The sequence below is a fragment of the Anomalospiza imberbis genome, chromosome 2 (genome assembly GCF_031753505.1).
Source record: "Anomalospiza imberbis isolate Cuckoo-Finch-1a 21T00152 chromosome 2, ASM3175350v1, whole genome shotgun sequence".
NCBI lineage: Eukaryota > Metazoa > Chordata > Aves > Passeriformes > Viduidae > Anomalospiza > Anomalospiza imberbis.
In genome coordinates, this window is record NC_089682.1 from 114,162,569 (window position 1) to 114,177,105 (window position 14,537).

The 14,537-nt window shown below is 40.4% G+C and overlaps 1 protein-coding gene across 3 annotated transcripts in view; it reads left to right on the plus strand.

The window, feature by feature from the left end:
* CYFIP1 (cytoplasmic FMR1 interacting protein 1) overlaps positions 1-14,537 on the plus strand; it is an 82,459-nt gene that overhangs the window by 17,660 nt on the left and 50,262 nt on the right. For all 3 annotated transcript variants that reach the window (XM_068182655.1, XM_068182654.1, XM_068182653.1), the window contains exons 2-10: positions 6,330-6,453; positions 7,018-7,107; positions 7,900-7,977; positions 9,021-9,122; positions 10,631-10,812; positions 11,893-11,989; positions 12,128-12,256; positions 13,713-13,817; positions 13,979-14,070. In XM_068182655.1, the coding sequence (XP_068038756.1) occupies positions 6,337-6,453; positions 7,018-7,107; positions 7,900-7,977; positions 9,021-9,122; positions 10,631-10,812; positions 11,893-11,989; positions 12,128-12,256; positions 13,713-13,817; positions 13,979-14,070 (992 nt within the window). In that variant the 5' untranslated portion in view covers positions 6,330-6,336. The remainder of the gene's footprint in view (positions 1-6,329; positions 6,454-7,017; positions 7,108-7,899; positions 7,978-9,020; positions 9,123-10,630; positions 10,813-11,892; positions 11,990-12,127; positions 12,257-13,712; positions 13,818-13,978; positions 14,071-14,537) is intronic.

The following is a 14,537-nucleotide window of genomic DNA, read 5'->3' on the forward strand; positions in this document are numbered from 1 at the left end:
AGAGGCTCTGTCAAGAGACAGTAGCAGCAGTTGGGCTGCTCCGAAGAGTACAGGACTTCAGCAGAGGTTTGCTCTGCTTTCACTGCAGAAAAAAGTGCCCGTCAGCTCCGGGATTTAGATGTTAATTATTTTAGTTTATGTCAGGGAAGTTTAACGTTGTAACTCCAACTTCCATAAAGTAAAGCAAGAATTGCAGTAGACACAGTTGTGGTCGCTGTCTGATCTTTCCAGTATGCAGCAATATCCCAGGAGATGTACTGTAAGGAGCTGACAGCAAAAAACACCCGGAAATCCGTTTCCAGATTGATACCTGCTGCAATCCACTGTGCTTCAAGAGGGAAGCCTGCTGTGTTACTGCTCTGATGGTTGTGTGAGGATAAATCCTTAGACATTTCAAAGTGAGGATGCTTAGATGTCCTCAGGGTTTCAAACCTTTGAGTAAGTGATGCAAAGGGAAAAAAGTGCCTGTCAGCTCCGGGATTTAGATGTTAATTATTTTAGTTTATGTCAGGGAAGTTTAACGTTGTAACTCCAACTTCCATAAAGTAAAGCAAGAATTGCAGTAGACACAGTTGTGGTCGCTGTCTGATCTTTCCAGTATGCAGCAGTATCCCAGGAGATGTACTGTAAGGAGCTGACAGCAAAAAACACCTGGAAATCTGTTTCCAGATTGATACCTGCTGCAATCCACTGTGCTTCAAGTGGGAAGCCTGCTGTGTTACTGCTCTGATGGTTGTGTGAGGATAAATCCTTATAGATTTCAAAGTGAGGATGCTTAGATGTCCTCAGGGTTTCAAACCTTTGAGTAAGTGATGCAAAGGGAAAAAAGTGCCTGTCAGCTGTCGGATTTAGATGTTAATTATTTTAGTTTATGTCAGGGAAGTTTAACGTTGTTACTTCTACTTCCATAAAGTAAAGCAAGAATTGTCATGAAGTAAATGCCTCTGCTTGCTGTGTCTAAATTTTCTGAAGTTGGCTTTCACTGTAGCTTGATATTTTCTACCTTTATTTTTGTAGCTAAAGGACTGAATTATACAGTTTATCAGTTTTCTCTGGGAATGTTCACTTGACAATCTTAGTACAGGTGATAATGACATTTTGCAAGTAATTTAAATGGCATATGTACTTTTATTCTCCAAGGACTTTCCATTCTTTCCCTGTGTATTTTCAAGATACTCAGTATACCTTTTGGGTTTTTTGAAATGTTTTATGGTAACACGATACCAACCTCATCATCTCCCTACCTTGTCTAACACAGCCATAACATCGCATCTGATAACCTTTGTGATGAAGGGCTTTATGTTTCACCAGTAACTAGATATCATCAAACCCAGTTATTTGAGGTAGAACTTGTATGTTGGGAATCAATGTCTTCATGAAACTCAGCTGGATAATTTCATAAGACCATTAGAGGACATTTCTGGGAAGTTTGGCCATAGGCTAAAAAGAAACTGTGTGGTAATTTCTACACTTATAAGAAGATCTCAGTAGGGGCACAGTTATCTAAGTTCATTTGCCTTACCCTCATTTACATAATTTGGTTACTAGCTACAAGTTATATCTGTTGGATTCTATGCACTCCTACAGAACATATTTAAGAACTGTCTTGTATCATCAAGCATATTTTTTCCTGTTTTAGCTATTAATAGGCTGAGTCCTGCTTAACTCTATCACTGAAAGAAAGCTTAAAAATTTGTTTCTTAACTCTCTGGTACTTGGGGGATTTTTTTTTGCCTCTAAGTTTGAGAACAGAATAGTTATAGCAATCCTTTCTCTGTTTCTCTCACTGATTCTGAAATTAATGCTCTATTATCTGCTTTCTCAGTCCCTATCTTCTGTAGTTCTTATTATTTTGGTCAGTTTTCCTTTTTTTTTTTTTCCCTGTAATTTGTTCCTGTTCATATTTTCTTACAAATAATCTGAAGCTTCAGGAGGCCCAAAAGAACATGGCTGAGAGATGCATGCTGGCTGTTTTCTGATATGCTTGGAATTTAAAATGTAGACCTTCTGCAAAGACTTAGACATTATTCTGTAAGGATGGAGATGTGGAAATGGTATCTCTACTAGGACTGACAATCATCTCTAGATACCAAATCAATTGTTGTTAGCAGGGCTTACATGCAGTTGCAGTGCTGAGAGTAATGGTGCAGAATTACGACATTTAAAAAAGGTTGTCAACTCTTTTTTTGTGAATATTTTCAATAATAATCTGGTTCTGAAGTTAAAATGTAAACAATGCTAGAGGAACTTCCTTTTTATGGCTTGATTTTTCACATGGACAAAATGTGAGAGACAGCTCAGAGCACTTCTCCACAGCACAAGCTGTTCTGAGCGGGTCAGGCCCATGTGGTGCTCATCTCCTTCAGAAATGAAGGAAAACAGGATTTCCTAGTTTAAGCTAGTCTGTGGCCTTTCACTAACATACTAAAAAAACCCCAAACCCTGGGATTGATATCTCTTGACCCTTGGACATGGTGGGACTTGGTACTGTGAGGCTGAAGATCTTTTCAAACGGGGATTTTCTTGCTTTGAAATCCAGAAAAAGGAGCTGAGAACTGGCACAGGCGTTGCTCTTCCCTGCTTAGAAAGCTGTGTGTGCTCATCAAACACCAACATTTAGCAAAACAGCTTGCTGGTGTATGTGATTCTCTCTCCTCAAGGGACAATGTCAGACCATGAATGTTGAATGTTCACTAATTAAGTTGTGTACAACCACGAAAACATGTTCTTGTTCATGCATTTTTACTTTAATGCTTTAAGGATGGGTCATAATCCAAAGACACCAAAAAGAAAAATATTACTTCAGAAGTCATGCTTATACGTCTTCTGCCTGAGAAAAGCTGTCCTGGGAAGTCTCATGTGGGTACAGAACTGAAAATACAGCTTTGTAGGAATTTAGAACAAAAAAATTTCTCTGTTCGGGTGAATGTCCTCGTGTAACTATAATGATGAGTATGACTACAGTATTTTAGTCTGTTCTCATTTATGTAAACTCCTAATCAAACTTTTTTTTTTAGTAGGTCTTTGAAGTTTCTTATGTTCTCTGCCATAAAGGAATCTGTTAAAATATTAGCTCTCCTGCCCAGTAATTTCATCTGTTAAAAACTCATGACTGTTAAGGAGTCAAAGCTCTCTCCAAGTATGTGTCTTGGGAAATTTAGCTTTTCTTAAATTAATTTTTCTGGAAAAAAGAAAAATCTGGTTTTGCCAGCCCTTCAGCATTGTACTTGAGAAACAGCTGTTGTCTTTTGGAGCTTGTTTATCAACACAGATAAAGAAGGGGAGAAAAGCCCTGAGCCAGTTCCAGCCGCTGTTGTCAAAACTCCTCTGCTCACTTCTGGAGGGACAGGGGGGAAACGTGAATCACACCCTTGCAACATTTGCAAATGTGTCAAAGCTGGGCAGGAAGGAGCTGCTTCCTCTTTCATGTCTTGCTAGACACCGGAGTGCAAAGGCTGGGGAACAGGGACATTGAACTTGGCCAACGAAACAGCAGGCGTGGGGCTACCTTTGGCAAAATAGCAAAGCAGAGCCGTCAGCGAGCAACCTCAGAACCAGAAGGCATTTACAACTCTCTGTGCCCAGTGGCTTTTGTTTTCCTGCTTTGAAGAATGCTGATCTTGGGGAAATCGTGCTGAAGGACCTCAAAATATGTTCCTTCCCATATTTCTTTTCACAACCCAGAGGGCAGCAGGAGGCTTTTGTTTCTTACTTGTGCCTCTGGCCTGTTAGTGAGGGTTTCCCAAACCTGTGCTATTAAATAGATGGCAGTGTAAGTCAGCTGGGATTTTGGGTTCTATTTTTAAATTGTTTTCTAAGTATTAAAAACAAATACACAGATAGTTTAATGTCCTATAGTCTGAACATAGCTGATGCTGAAGGAATACGCCTGTGCAGCTGTAAATAATTGAGGCCAAAAGCATGCAGGTGTGCTTTCAGAATTGAGATGTACGAGCCACATCTTTAGAATATTCACTTCTAGTGCTGGGGAGGTACAAGTCAGGAGCTTGGATTTGTGAATACCTGGCTCTGTTCAGCAGGAGAGGCCCAAGTCATTGGTGGACTATGTTTTAGGAGGAGAAGGAAGATGTGTGGACAGGGGAGAAGGTGATGATACTTACCTTGCATGCAGTGACACCTCCCCTTTGCATAGATAGTTGCAGTAGTTTTTGGTGTAGAACGGCTGGCCATTCTTCACTATGGGTTTTAGAACAATTTTTGTAGTGCTTTCTTGGAGCCAATGCTTTGTGGCCATTTGCCTGTCCAGTGGGGGAGAGGGCTATGGGCCCATTGATCCCACCCCGTCACATCCCAGAGCAGCTGCACACTGGGTGTTTCTACTTTGACAGGGAGGCTAAGAGGAAGTTTTAAGTTGGAAGGAGCCTCTCAGTTAATGTATTCTTTTATACCTAAAGCTTGATTTCTAGAACTCAGACTCATCTCTAAAGTGCCTATAGATAGAGACTCATCTGTAGATGCTCTGACTACTTGGCAGCTCAGTTTTCTCTAGGGTAAAGCTGTTCAGTCTGACCTCCTCACAGAACTTTTGCCCAGCCATGGTAGTTTTTTGGCACGTGTTGACTTATCGAAGGGAGGACACCATGTTCTTTGCCGGTCTCTAATTTGAGAATAATTGTGGTTCTTGTGTTGGAGCTTGATCTGGGTGTAGGCAGGTGTTGGGCAAACATCCTGGCACAGGTTTGCCAGCCAGCACTCATGTCAGTCCAGTCTGTCATCCCTTTTTTGGTAAGGATCACAAATTGCACAATATGAGCACTGGTTTATTTATTTATTTTAACAAAAACTGCTATGCTCAGGCTGGGAGCAAGGTTTGGGCTGGGCATTCAAGAAGAAACAGACCTATGAATCTTTCTGTTGGTTATTGTTTATAAAGTTGTTGGCAAGCTCTCTCCATATGTGGTATATTAGCTTTGCAGTGATGGATTGGTACACAGGGTTGGTCTCTGGAGATAGACAGGTAATCACTCCTGGTTGCTTTCTGTCCTTGGGTTTGGATTTTGGTTCTGTTTTTTTATTTTTTTGGTCAGCTGAGCCCTTCTTGTAGGTAAAGCTGCTGTTTCTGTGGATCTTTCTCCAGGAATCTCTAATTAGGCAAGAGAAAGTGAGGAGGTGTTTCTGCCAGGCCAATAAAAGTGCAGTGAGTGGTGGGATCACCAGTCATACCAGCTGTCTTGCAGTGAGTTTTTGTCAAAGCTGCATTGGGATCTGCTTGTACCCTCCCTGTATGTGGGGATGAAACACCTCCATAAGGGTGTCACATGCCAAGCAGGGTCCTGTTCCTCTGGGATGTGGGTGCTCAGTGTTCCTTTCCTCCTGGTTAGAGCTGAGGGCAGTACTCAGCTGCTCCTTGCACCATAGATGTATGGTTTTTCTCTGGTAAATGAGGGAAAATAACTTGCAAAAAAATGAGACATCCTGATTAGAACTACTACCTTAAAAATCAATTTTTTTTTCACTCCACTGAGGAGAATGCGTAAATCATTATACAAAAGTGGATGACTGAGTTGTTCCATCCCATGTTTTCTTCCTAAATTTTGACAACATCACAGAACGGGTAAGTTTGGAAAGGTCTACAGTAGCTCACCTGGTCCAACCTCCCTGCTGAAGCAGAGTCATCCTGGAGCACATGGCACAGGACTGCAGCCAGACAGTTCTTGAAAAGTTCCAGTGAAGGAGACTCTATAGTTTCTCTGGGCAACCTGTTACAGTGCTTGGTCACTGGTCACAGATGGCCCAGATTTCTTCCCATTGCTCTTCTTGGTTCAGAAACCCAGGCAGCAGGAGCAGCAGTCAAAGGTTTATAGGGATTGCCATGGCCCTGAGGAGTCTATCATCAGTTACCCAAAACAGAACTGGTTGTCCTAGGGCGTGAAACACTGGAGACTGCTGGCACCTTTTGACAGCCTGGTCTCCTGAAGATGATGTGGTTGTAGAAGCTGTAGTGCATAAAGTTTTGAAAGTACATTGGCTCAAAACTGAGCTTTAGAATCATCATTTCCTCTATTTTTGATGTATTTCTGGTGTCCAGCAGTGGGGGAGGAGAAACATTTCTTGAGTCCTAAAAGTAAGGGCAGGGATGTTAGTCTGAAAAGTTTAAATAAAACTTGTATTTGAAATTCAGCTGGGTTTCTGTTTGACTGTTTCCCTTCTGTTTTGGTTGAAGGGAAACTTCCCATTTCCCACAATATAAATAGTTGCCTGCTCTTCATGTTACTCATTTGTTTACCGTGCATACAGTAACACATATAAAGTTAGATCTATGTGTATACATCTACATATCTACATTTATGTATGTATTTTCTAACCAGGTGCAAAATGACTGCTCAAGTAACTCTGGAGGATGCCTTGTCCAATGTGGATCTCTTGGAGGAATTACCATTGCCGGATCAGCAGCCGTGTATTGAGCCCCCACCATCATCTCTTCTCTACCAGGTATTTTCTCATTATAGGAAAAGGTTTTTCCATTTCCCAGTGCTGTTAAGAAAGTGTACATTTTGCCCAAAACCAAATTGTGTCTATATTGGCAATATATATAAAAATTCTTTTCATGGAACCATAGAATGGTTTGGGTTGGAAGGGACTTTAAAGATCATTTAGTCCAGCCCCTCTGTCGTGGGCAGGGACACTTTCCACTGAGCAGGTTGCTCAAAGCCCCAGCCGGCCTGGCCTTGAAGACTTCGAAAGATGAGTCAGCCACAGCTTCTTTGAGCAACCTGTTCCAGTGCCTCACTACCCTCACAGTCAATGACTTCTTGCTAATACCTAATCTAAACCTACTCTTAGTTTGAATCCATTCCCATTTGTCCTGTCACTACATGCCCCTGTGCAAAGTTCTTCTCCAGCTCTTTTGCAGGACCCCTTTGTGTCCTGGATGTTGCCATAAGGTCTTCCAGAGCCTTCTCTTTTCCAGGCTGAAAAATGCCGGGTTCTCAGTTTTCCTTCACAGGAGAAATGCTGCCAGGGAAGACTTAATTCCACGTTTCCCTTTCTCTGCAGCCAAACTTCAACACTAATTTTGAAGACAGAAATGCATTTGTCACTGGTATTGCAAGATACATTGAGCAAGCCACAGTCCATTCTAGCATGGTAAGTAGATGTTCTGATACACACTTCTGTATTAAGAACAGAAGGAGAGGAATGTGTCTTCTTGCAGTTCATTAAAAGAACTATGGTCACAGAAAACAGGTTACCTACTTCCTGCTTCCAGGAAGAGGTAAGATGAAAAAGTGTGTGGCTTTTCTTTTTTTTCAAGTGCATTTCTTAAAATTTTTTTAATTGCCTTTCCTCTTGAGCAACTAATGTTGTTCCCTTCTTTCATGGCATTCTTGGAAAATTAGGAATACTACATTTTAAAATTCTAGAGTCCAGTTCAGAAATGGTGGAATGGGCAGATAAAGCACCTGGTTACATGCTACTGAAAATTATGTATGTTTACATCAATCTACTTTTAAAATGATATGATTACTCCTTTACCTGTTTTGATTATTTGGATATTGGTACACCTCTCTTTTGCCAGGTAAAAAGTTGCTCTGCATGTGCTGATTCTTTCATCCTTGAACATTCCACCTGGGGTCCCTGAATTTAAAAGAAGACTAAATCCCCTCACCCTCCCCCACCCCAAGATCAGCATTTCTATTTATACTTATGGATCACAGTGTCATTAGTTTTGGGAAGAAAGAGCAACACATTAACTAGTATAATCTGGGGAGATAATAGTTGATGATATATCATTCAGCATGCAATACATGTGTGTTTGTATATATACATTCTGATAAGAGAAATAGGGTCATTTGGACAAGGGCTTGGAATTCACAGAAGACACATGGATATAATCCTTTTGTATTACAATTATAATTATACTGAGTGTCTTCCCTACAGAACGAAATGCTAGAAGAAGGCCAGGAATATGCAATCATGCTATACACATGGAGAAGCTGCTCAAGAGCCATTCCCCAGGTAATGGATGAGAAGTCTATTGTCATGCAGTGTGCAAACTTCTGTCTTGTTTTAGAGTGGAATTGCACAGACAGATTTGTCAGTGAGATCCAAAGTGGAGTCTGCTTTGGTTCCTGAATTGTTAAGCTGGGCATGCCATAGAACAGTGTCTTTTAGCACTTGGGGACCAGTTGGACTTTATTTTTTTTAATAAGGCACCTGTAGCAATACCTCATGGCGATTGTGTCAGTCTTACTTTTTGGATCAAGAGCAGTGTAGGGGTACTGTGTTTTAAAAGGAAAACTTCTGATTGTGGGATCTGCTTGAGGTCAACATTTCAGTCGAGAATGGACTCTTCCCACTCCCCAGTTTAATTCTTAAATTCATAACAGGTAACATAGCATTTAACGATTAACATTCAGGTTAAACATGAAGTTTCCAGACACTACTACTCCAAGGTAGCCACTTTCTGAAGGCCAGAGCTACACAGTGCATTCTTGATCTGTATTTAAAAAAAACCACCCTGCTGTGAATAGGGCACAAGTCAGCTTTAAGTGTCTGGGAGTGGCTGTAGAGGAGTGGGGTGGGCAGAACATTGAGAGGCCCCAGAAAGCTGAACACAATTACTACCATGAGTTGACCCCTTCCTTTTTCACAGATTTGTAATGCAATATTTTTTACACTGAAATGCAAGGAAGGCTTATCCTGTGGTTTAAATATTTAGAGTGGAAGTCAGGTAATCTGTTTTAATTTACAGTTCTGGCCCTATTTTAGTGCATGATTTTGAGCAAGTGGCTTAATGTGGAAAGGTTACACCCTCTACACCCTACAGAGGTATTTGACAACTAAATTATTTGCTGTAAGGTAGAAGGAACATCTTAGATTGTTTTGGGTTTTTTTTACATGCAATTAAGCTTAGAAAATTAGCATAAGATTACCAAACTTGGAAATTTTTGTCTTTAAGTTCGTCTCTTTAGGATGATACTGCATTTGCTCAGGATCTTAGCTGCTGAGGCTTTATCGGGGAAAATTCCAAATATAACAACCTCTTTAATTATCCACAGGTCAAGTGCAATGAGCAGCCTAACAGAGTAGAAATTTATGAGAAAACTGTGGAAGTTCTGGAGCCAGAAGTCACAAAACTGATGAATTTTATGTATTTTCAGGTAAAAGGAATGAAAACAAAATTCGTCAGTAGGCTTGTAATTTTATATTCCTGCTTTGTATGCTTCCAATTGTGTGCTCAGGTACTGAACCTAGTCATTATATGTTGGAAAAAAACACACCATATTCTCTCACAGAAGGGCAGAATTTTTAATGCCTGTCTCAAAAACTTGAGTCAATCTCCGTTAAGACTTTCAGCGTAAAATCAAATGTAGTTGCCTATAGTCTTTATGCAGCACATGGGGACAGAGATCTGTCACCTTAGGAAGAAAGGAAATAGAAATACAACGCGTTTCACACGTGTAATAAAAAACATCTCGGCACAGAAACCATTTGCTGGGGACTGAGGGATCCACAAGTCTGGACAGCAGAGCAGCAGGTGCAGCATTGCTGTGGGCATTCATTACTGAGGCAAGCTAGCCCAGTTGTTGTGACCTGCCAGCCACCCGAGCTGGAGAATAGCAGTCTGTCTTGCCTTCTCCCCCCTCCTGGCAGCTTGCCATCTATTTCAGTGGACTGAGAATGTTTCCAGGCATCATTCAGAGATGGAGCAGCTAGAGCCTGTGAGGCCTGGAGCACACAGGAAGGAGGGGATTGTTGGACTCAGTAAGACCCCCGGTTGGAGAAGACAACAGGAAATTTTACATTTCGTTCAATCTCCTTTCATTCAAGCAGATTAAAGCTTTAAAGTCAGAACAGATTCCTTTTTATGTTTGAAGTTGCTGTCTTTTTGGAATTTGTAATCTCCGTCTGAAATGGCCCTGGTGTGCGCTTGGAAGTAAGCCCTCAAATAAACATGTGCCAGGATGACTTAACAGAGCTAGCATGTACAGTGTGCTGTGGATTTTTGTTTGTTTGTTTGAAGGGAGCATTCCTATAATTTGCCTTTTAATTCATATATACTTCCTCACTACAGAACATGAAATCCCTTTTTTCTGAGGGATTTAAAACTTCATAGAATTACAGAATAGTTTGAGTTGTAAGGGCCTTGAAAAACCATATAACCCAACCCCCCTGCAGTGAAAAAGGGGTATTTTTGATTAGATCAGGTTGTTCAGAGCCCCATCTAACCTGGCCTTGAACACTTCCAGGGATGGGGCATCCACAGTTTTTCTGGGCAACCTGTTTCAGTGCCTCACCACCGTCATTGTAAAAAACTTTATAGCCAATCTAAATTGACCCCCTTTTGGTTTAAAAAAACATTAGTCCTTGCCTTGCCCTATTTTTTATTTATACTTTTAATTACTTTTATCTGCAAACAAGAACCTTGGCTCTTGAGTCAGGCAAGCTTGGTGGCAAAAATCACTGGTGACACTTGTAGCACACATCAAATACACAGAGGAGGAGCTGAAAAGCCTGTACTCATGCCTTGCTAGCTTTGCCTACTTTATAAACATTTTTCTGCTTCACTGGAGCTTTTCACTGAACCAGCTCTAGGTACATGATGGAACTTTTTTCCTGGGAATGTCATGGCTTTTATTCCCTGTTTTTCTGTCTTTTCCCCCATTAGAGAAATGCAATTGAACGGTTTTGTGGGGAGGTGAGGCGTTTGTGCCATGCCGAGAGAAGGAAGGACTTTGTGTCTGAAGCCTATCTGATCACACTGGGCAAATTCATCAACATGTTTGCAGTGTTGGATGAGCTGAAAAATATGAAGTGCAGCGTGAAGAACGACCACTCAGCCTACAAGCGGTAAGTGGCAAGGGGCAGCAGGACCCAGCCCTCTGCTGCCAGGATTCAGGCCTCCCACGAGATGGCAGCAGTTGCTTTTTTTCTGACAGCTTCATCTTCAAGAATAATCTTTCATGTGTGGGACAAGCTACCTTGAAACTAGGGATGGCTTGTCTGCAGTTAGGCAATTGAATACATCTGTTTTCTTTGTGCTTTCCTTCCAACAGCAAAAGGCTTTTCTGCCTTTAATGCCAAGCTGTCAAATACTTCTGTCTTGGTCTATGCTAAATGCAATGCACATACTTTGTTCAGTAAAGCTTCTGTTACGTTTGAGAGGAAGCTGGCTTTCTGGTCACTTGTGCTACTCCTGTTCTGATCTATTCTATTCTTGGCATTCACTTTTGACATTTGTAGCTGAGAGCTGTTGTACTTGTTCTTAAGATGTTTCAGCTTTGCTGTACAAAATCATTGTGATTGCAGGTATAGCAGGGAAGGAAGGGGGTGAGATTCCCGTGGCCAAATTTTGTACTTGAGCTACCGGATGATATCAGGTGTCTTCTGTTGAACACAGCGGTCAGAGCAGCAGGGCAAGGCAGCTTTATGCCAGCTCTAGCATCTGTAGTCTTCCATGTCAAAAACTCTTCAGTCAATGACTAGCCAAATTTACCTGTGTTGTTTCTATTTACAAGAGATTTAGTTTCTGCCTCTACCTGTTGTAGTTGTTGGGCCTGGAGACCTCTTAATTTTACTTGGTTTGCCTTTCTTTTTTTTTTGGAGGTGTGTTTCTGGAGGCCAAACGCTTGTTTTCTCCAAGACTGACTTTTCCTGGGTTGTTGAATGGCTTGGATCTATAGAGCCACAGCTGCATCCAGTTGAAGTATATAGCCAATGGTTTTTCATTTGTTTTTTTAATTTCCTTTTTTATTGGACCACCTAAGTAGGGGTGTGGTGAGGAATTTGGGGTAGCAAACCAGTTTATTTTGGATAAATTAGGCCCATCTCTATCTTCTAGTGAACTTTTCACCTTTTTTTTTGAAGAGACAAATTTACTTACAAACAGTCCTGGCCAAGGGAAATACAGTTTTTCTTCTGTTTTTAAAGAGCTGCTCAGTTCCTGCGGAAAATGGCAGATCCTCAGTCCATTCAGGAATCTCAGAACCTTTCCATGTTCCTCGCCAACCACAACAAGATAACACAAGTAAGCTTGAATTGTCTTCTTGCAAGTTACCTAATGCTTTGCAAAAGTATTAAAATGAAGCTCTTCCAGTTTGGTAGGAGCTTTTTTCCCAGTCAGTGTAACTAGTTAACTAATATCCTTCTTTTTTTTTTTCTCCAGTCTTTGCAGCAGCAGTTGGAGGTTATTGTTGGCTATGAAGAGCTGCTTGCAGATATTGTGAATTTGTGTGTGGACTACTATGAAAACAAAATGTATCTAACACCCAGTGAGAAACATATGCTTTTGAAGGTAGATTTCTTTTGGGTACAAAATATAAAAAAGGATGTTGAAGCAGGGCACAGATTGTTTCCGGTTGTTTTTGTTTTTTTAAAAGGAACCAGATTAGGCAAATAAGTCAAATTACAGCTTTTCCCCATCATTGTCTATTTGCTGTATTATGCTAAAATTATTTGAAAGCTTTTAATCCGTTTTTGATTTTCATAAATTGAAGTTGACCCCTTTGAACTGCATCCAATTCTATGGAATTGTGTTTCTATGAAGTATAATGACAGCAGAAAGGAACTACTGCATTTCATTTTATATATGTGGCAAGATGGTTTAAAAAGCTTTTGGAAGTGAGGCTGTGTATCAAATATTTCAAGGAACAAGTATCTTGGAATTAGGATTAATAAGTCAGTTTAGTCAGCTGGACTGTGTACCTGTAGTAAGAGGGTGCTGGGCAGTGTGAGATGTGGCTGATTTTATCAGCTCTATGTCTTGCAGTGGAAGAAAAGATAGAGAGTCAGAGCTAAAAATTTGCCTCATGACAAATATTTTGAGTCACTTCAAGGTTTAACTTTTGAAGAACTCTGTTTATTAGGAGTAAGTGAAAGTCTTCTGAACCCACACATGAACTCTAGAGCATTTATGTTCTATCCACAAGGGCGCCCAGTGTGACTTTTGTATTTAGGCCTTTTGTTCAGAAGAGATGCTTAGAACACAGTAAGTTGCTCTGCTTGGCCCCTGTGAATACTAAATAGAATGCAAGAATATGCTGACTTGGGAGGGACCCATAAAGATCATCGAGTCCAGCTCCTGGCCCTGCCCAGCACCATCCCCAGGGGTCACCCCGTGTGCCTGCGAGTGTTGTCCAAATGCGTCTTGAGCTCCGTTAGTCTGGTGCTGTGACCACTGCCCTGGGGAGTCTTCCTGTGCCCAGCCATCCTCTGGGTGAAGAACCTTTTCCTAATAAATTCCTAAGCTCATGTTAATGAAATACCTTGGACAAAATGTAATTAGATTTTTTTTTTTGGATGCTTCTGAGCTCTTGCGTGTATAATTCGGAGAAGCACTGGAAGCCAGAGAAGCAATCATTCAGAGATGTTAGATCTGAACTTCTAAACCAAATCAGTTTGCATGTACAGGATTTGAATAAAAGAAAAGCTCTAAAAATAGCCAGACTCTCATTTCAGTTAGATTTTTTTTTTTATGCTAAACCTTACAAACAAGCATGTTAATGTAAAAACCGCTAATACAGGTAAAAAAAAATTGTGCAGAAATGTACATTATTTAAAAATATATTCTGCTTTAAGGAGGTTGGGTGTTTCAGGACTGGTTTTAAAATGTTACTTTTTTAAATGTTATTTTGTTACTTTTTTTTAATGTTACTTTTGATTTTATAAATGTTACTTATATGAAGAACAGATGTACAGGTTTTTACTTCTGAGGTCCTTTTGTGGAAGGCTTTTTTTTTTTCCTTTTTCAGGTGATGGGCTTTGGATTATACCTGATGGATGGAAGTGTCAGTAACATCTATAAGCTGGATGCAAAGAAAAGGATAAATTTAGCCAAGATAGACAAGTACTTTAAGGTTGGTTAAGATGTGATTTAAAAGGAAATTTCTCTTGCATTTTAAATATATTTAAATAGAAAAAAGGATCACTTTGGGTTGTAATATGGGTAAATAATGGTTTCCTTTCACTATGATTTGTGTTACTAATTTATCTAATCTGATTTGTTCCCTGTGTACAGCAGTTGCAGGTTGTCCCACTGTTTGGTGACATGCAGATTGAACTTGCAAGATACATTAAGACCAGTGCCCATTACGAGGAAAATAAATCCAGGTAGGAAGGAGAAAGGAACAGAAAAAAGAATGGAGCATCTGGGATAGGGAAGGTCTGACCCTTGGAGTATATTTTCATACTCACCTGTTAGTCCGTGGGTCTGTGGTAATTACTTTTTGCTTTGTCATCTTTTTGGTGTGGGTATTTCACTATTAATGTAATTCATATAATGGATACAACTAAAGAAACAAATGGTTTAAAAACCTTTCTATGCTGCTGAGCTCATTCTTGTACCTGTGACATTTCTTATCACCTGGGTTGGAAGAAATTAATTTTATCTTACACTAACTTAGCTTTTATTTTTTCCTTTAAATATGAAACTTTCTTTAAAAGAAATGAAGGATTTTACTAAGCAAGGTGAGCAGTAGTAGTGCATGGGTGAATAGGCATGTGTACATTGTACATCGAGCAGCAACTTAGCTTATCTCCCCCCTATTTTTTTTTTTCTTGGCTAGGTGTGCAGCACA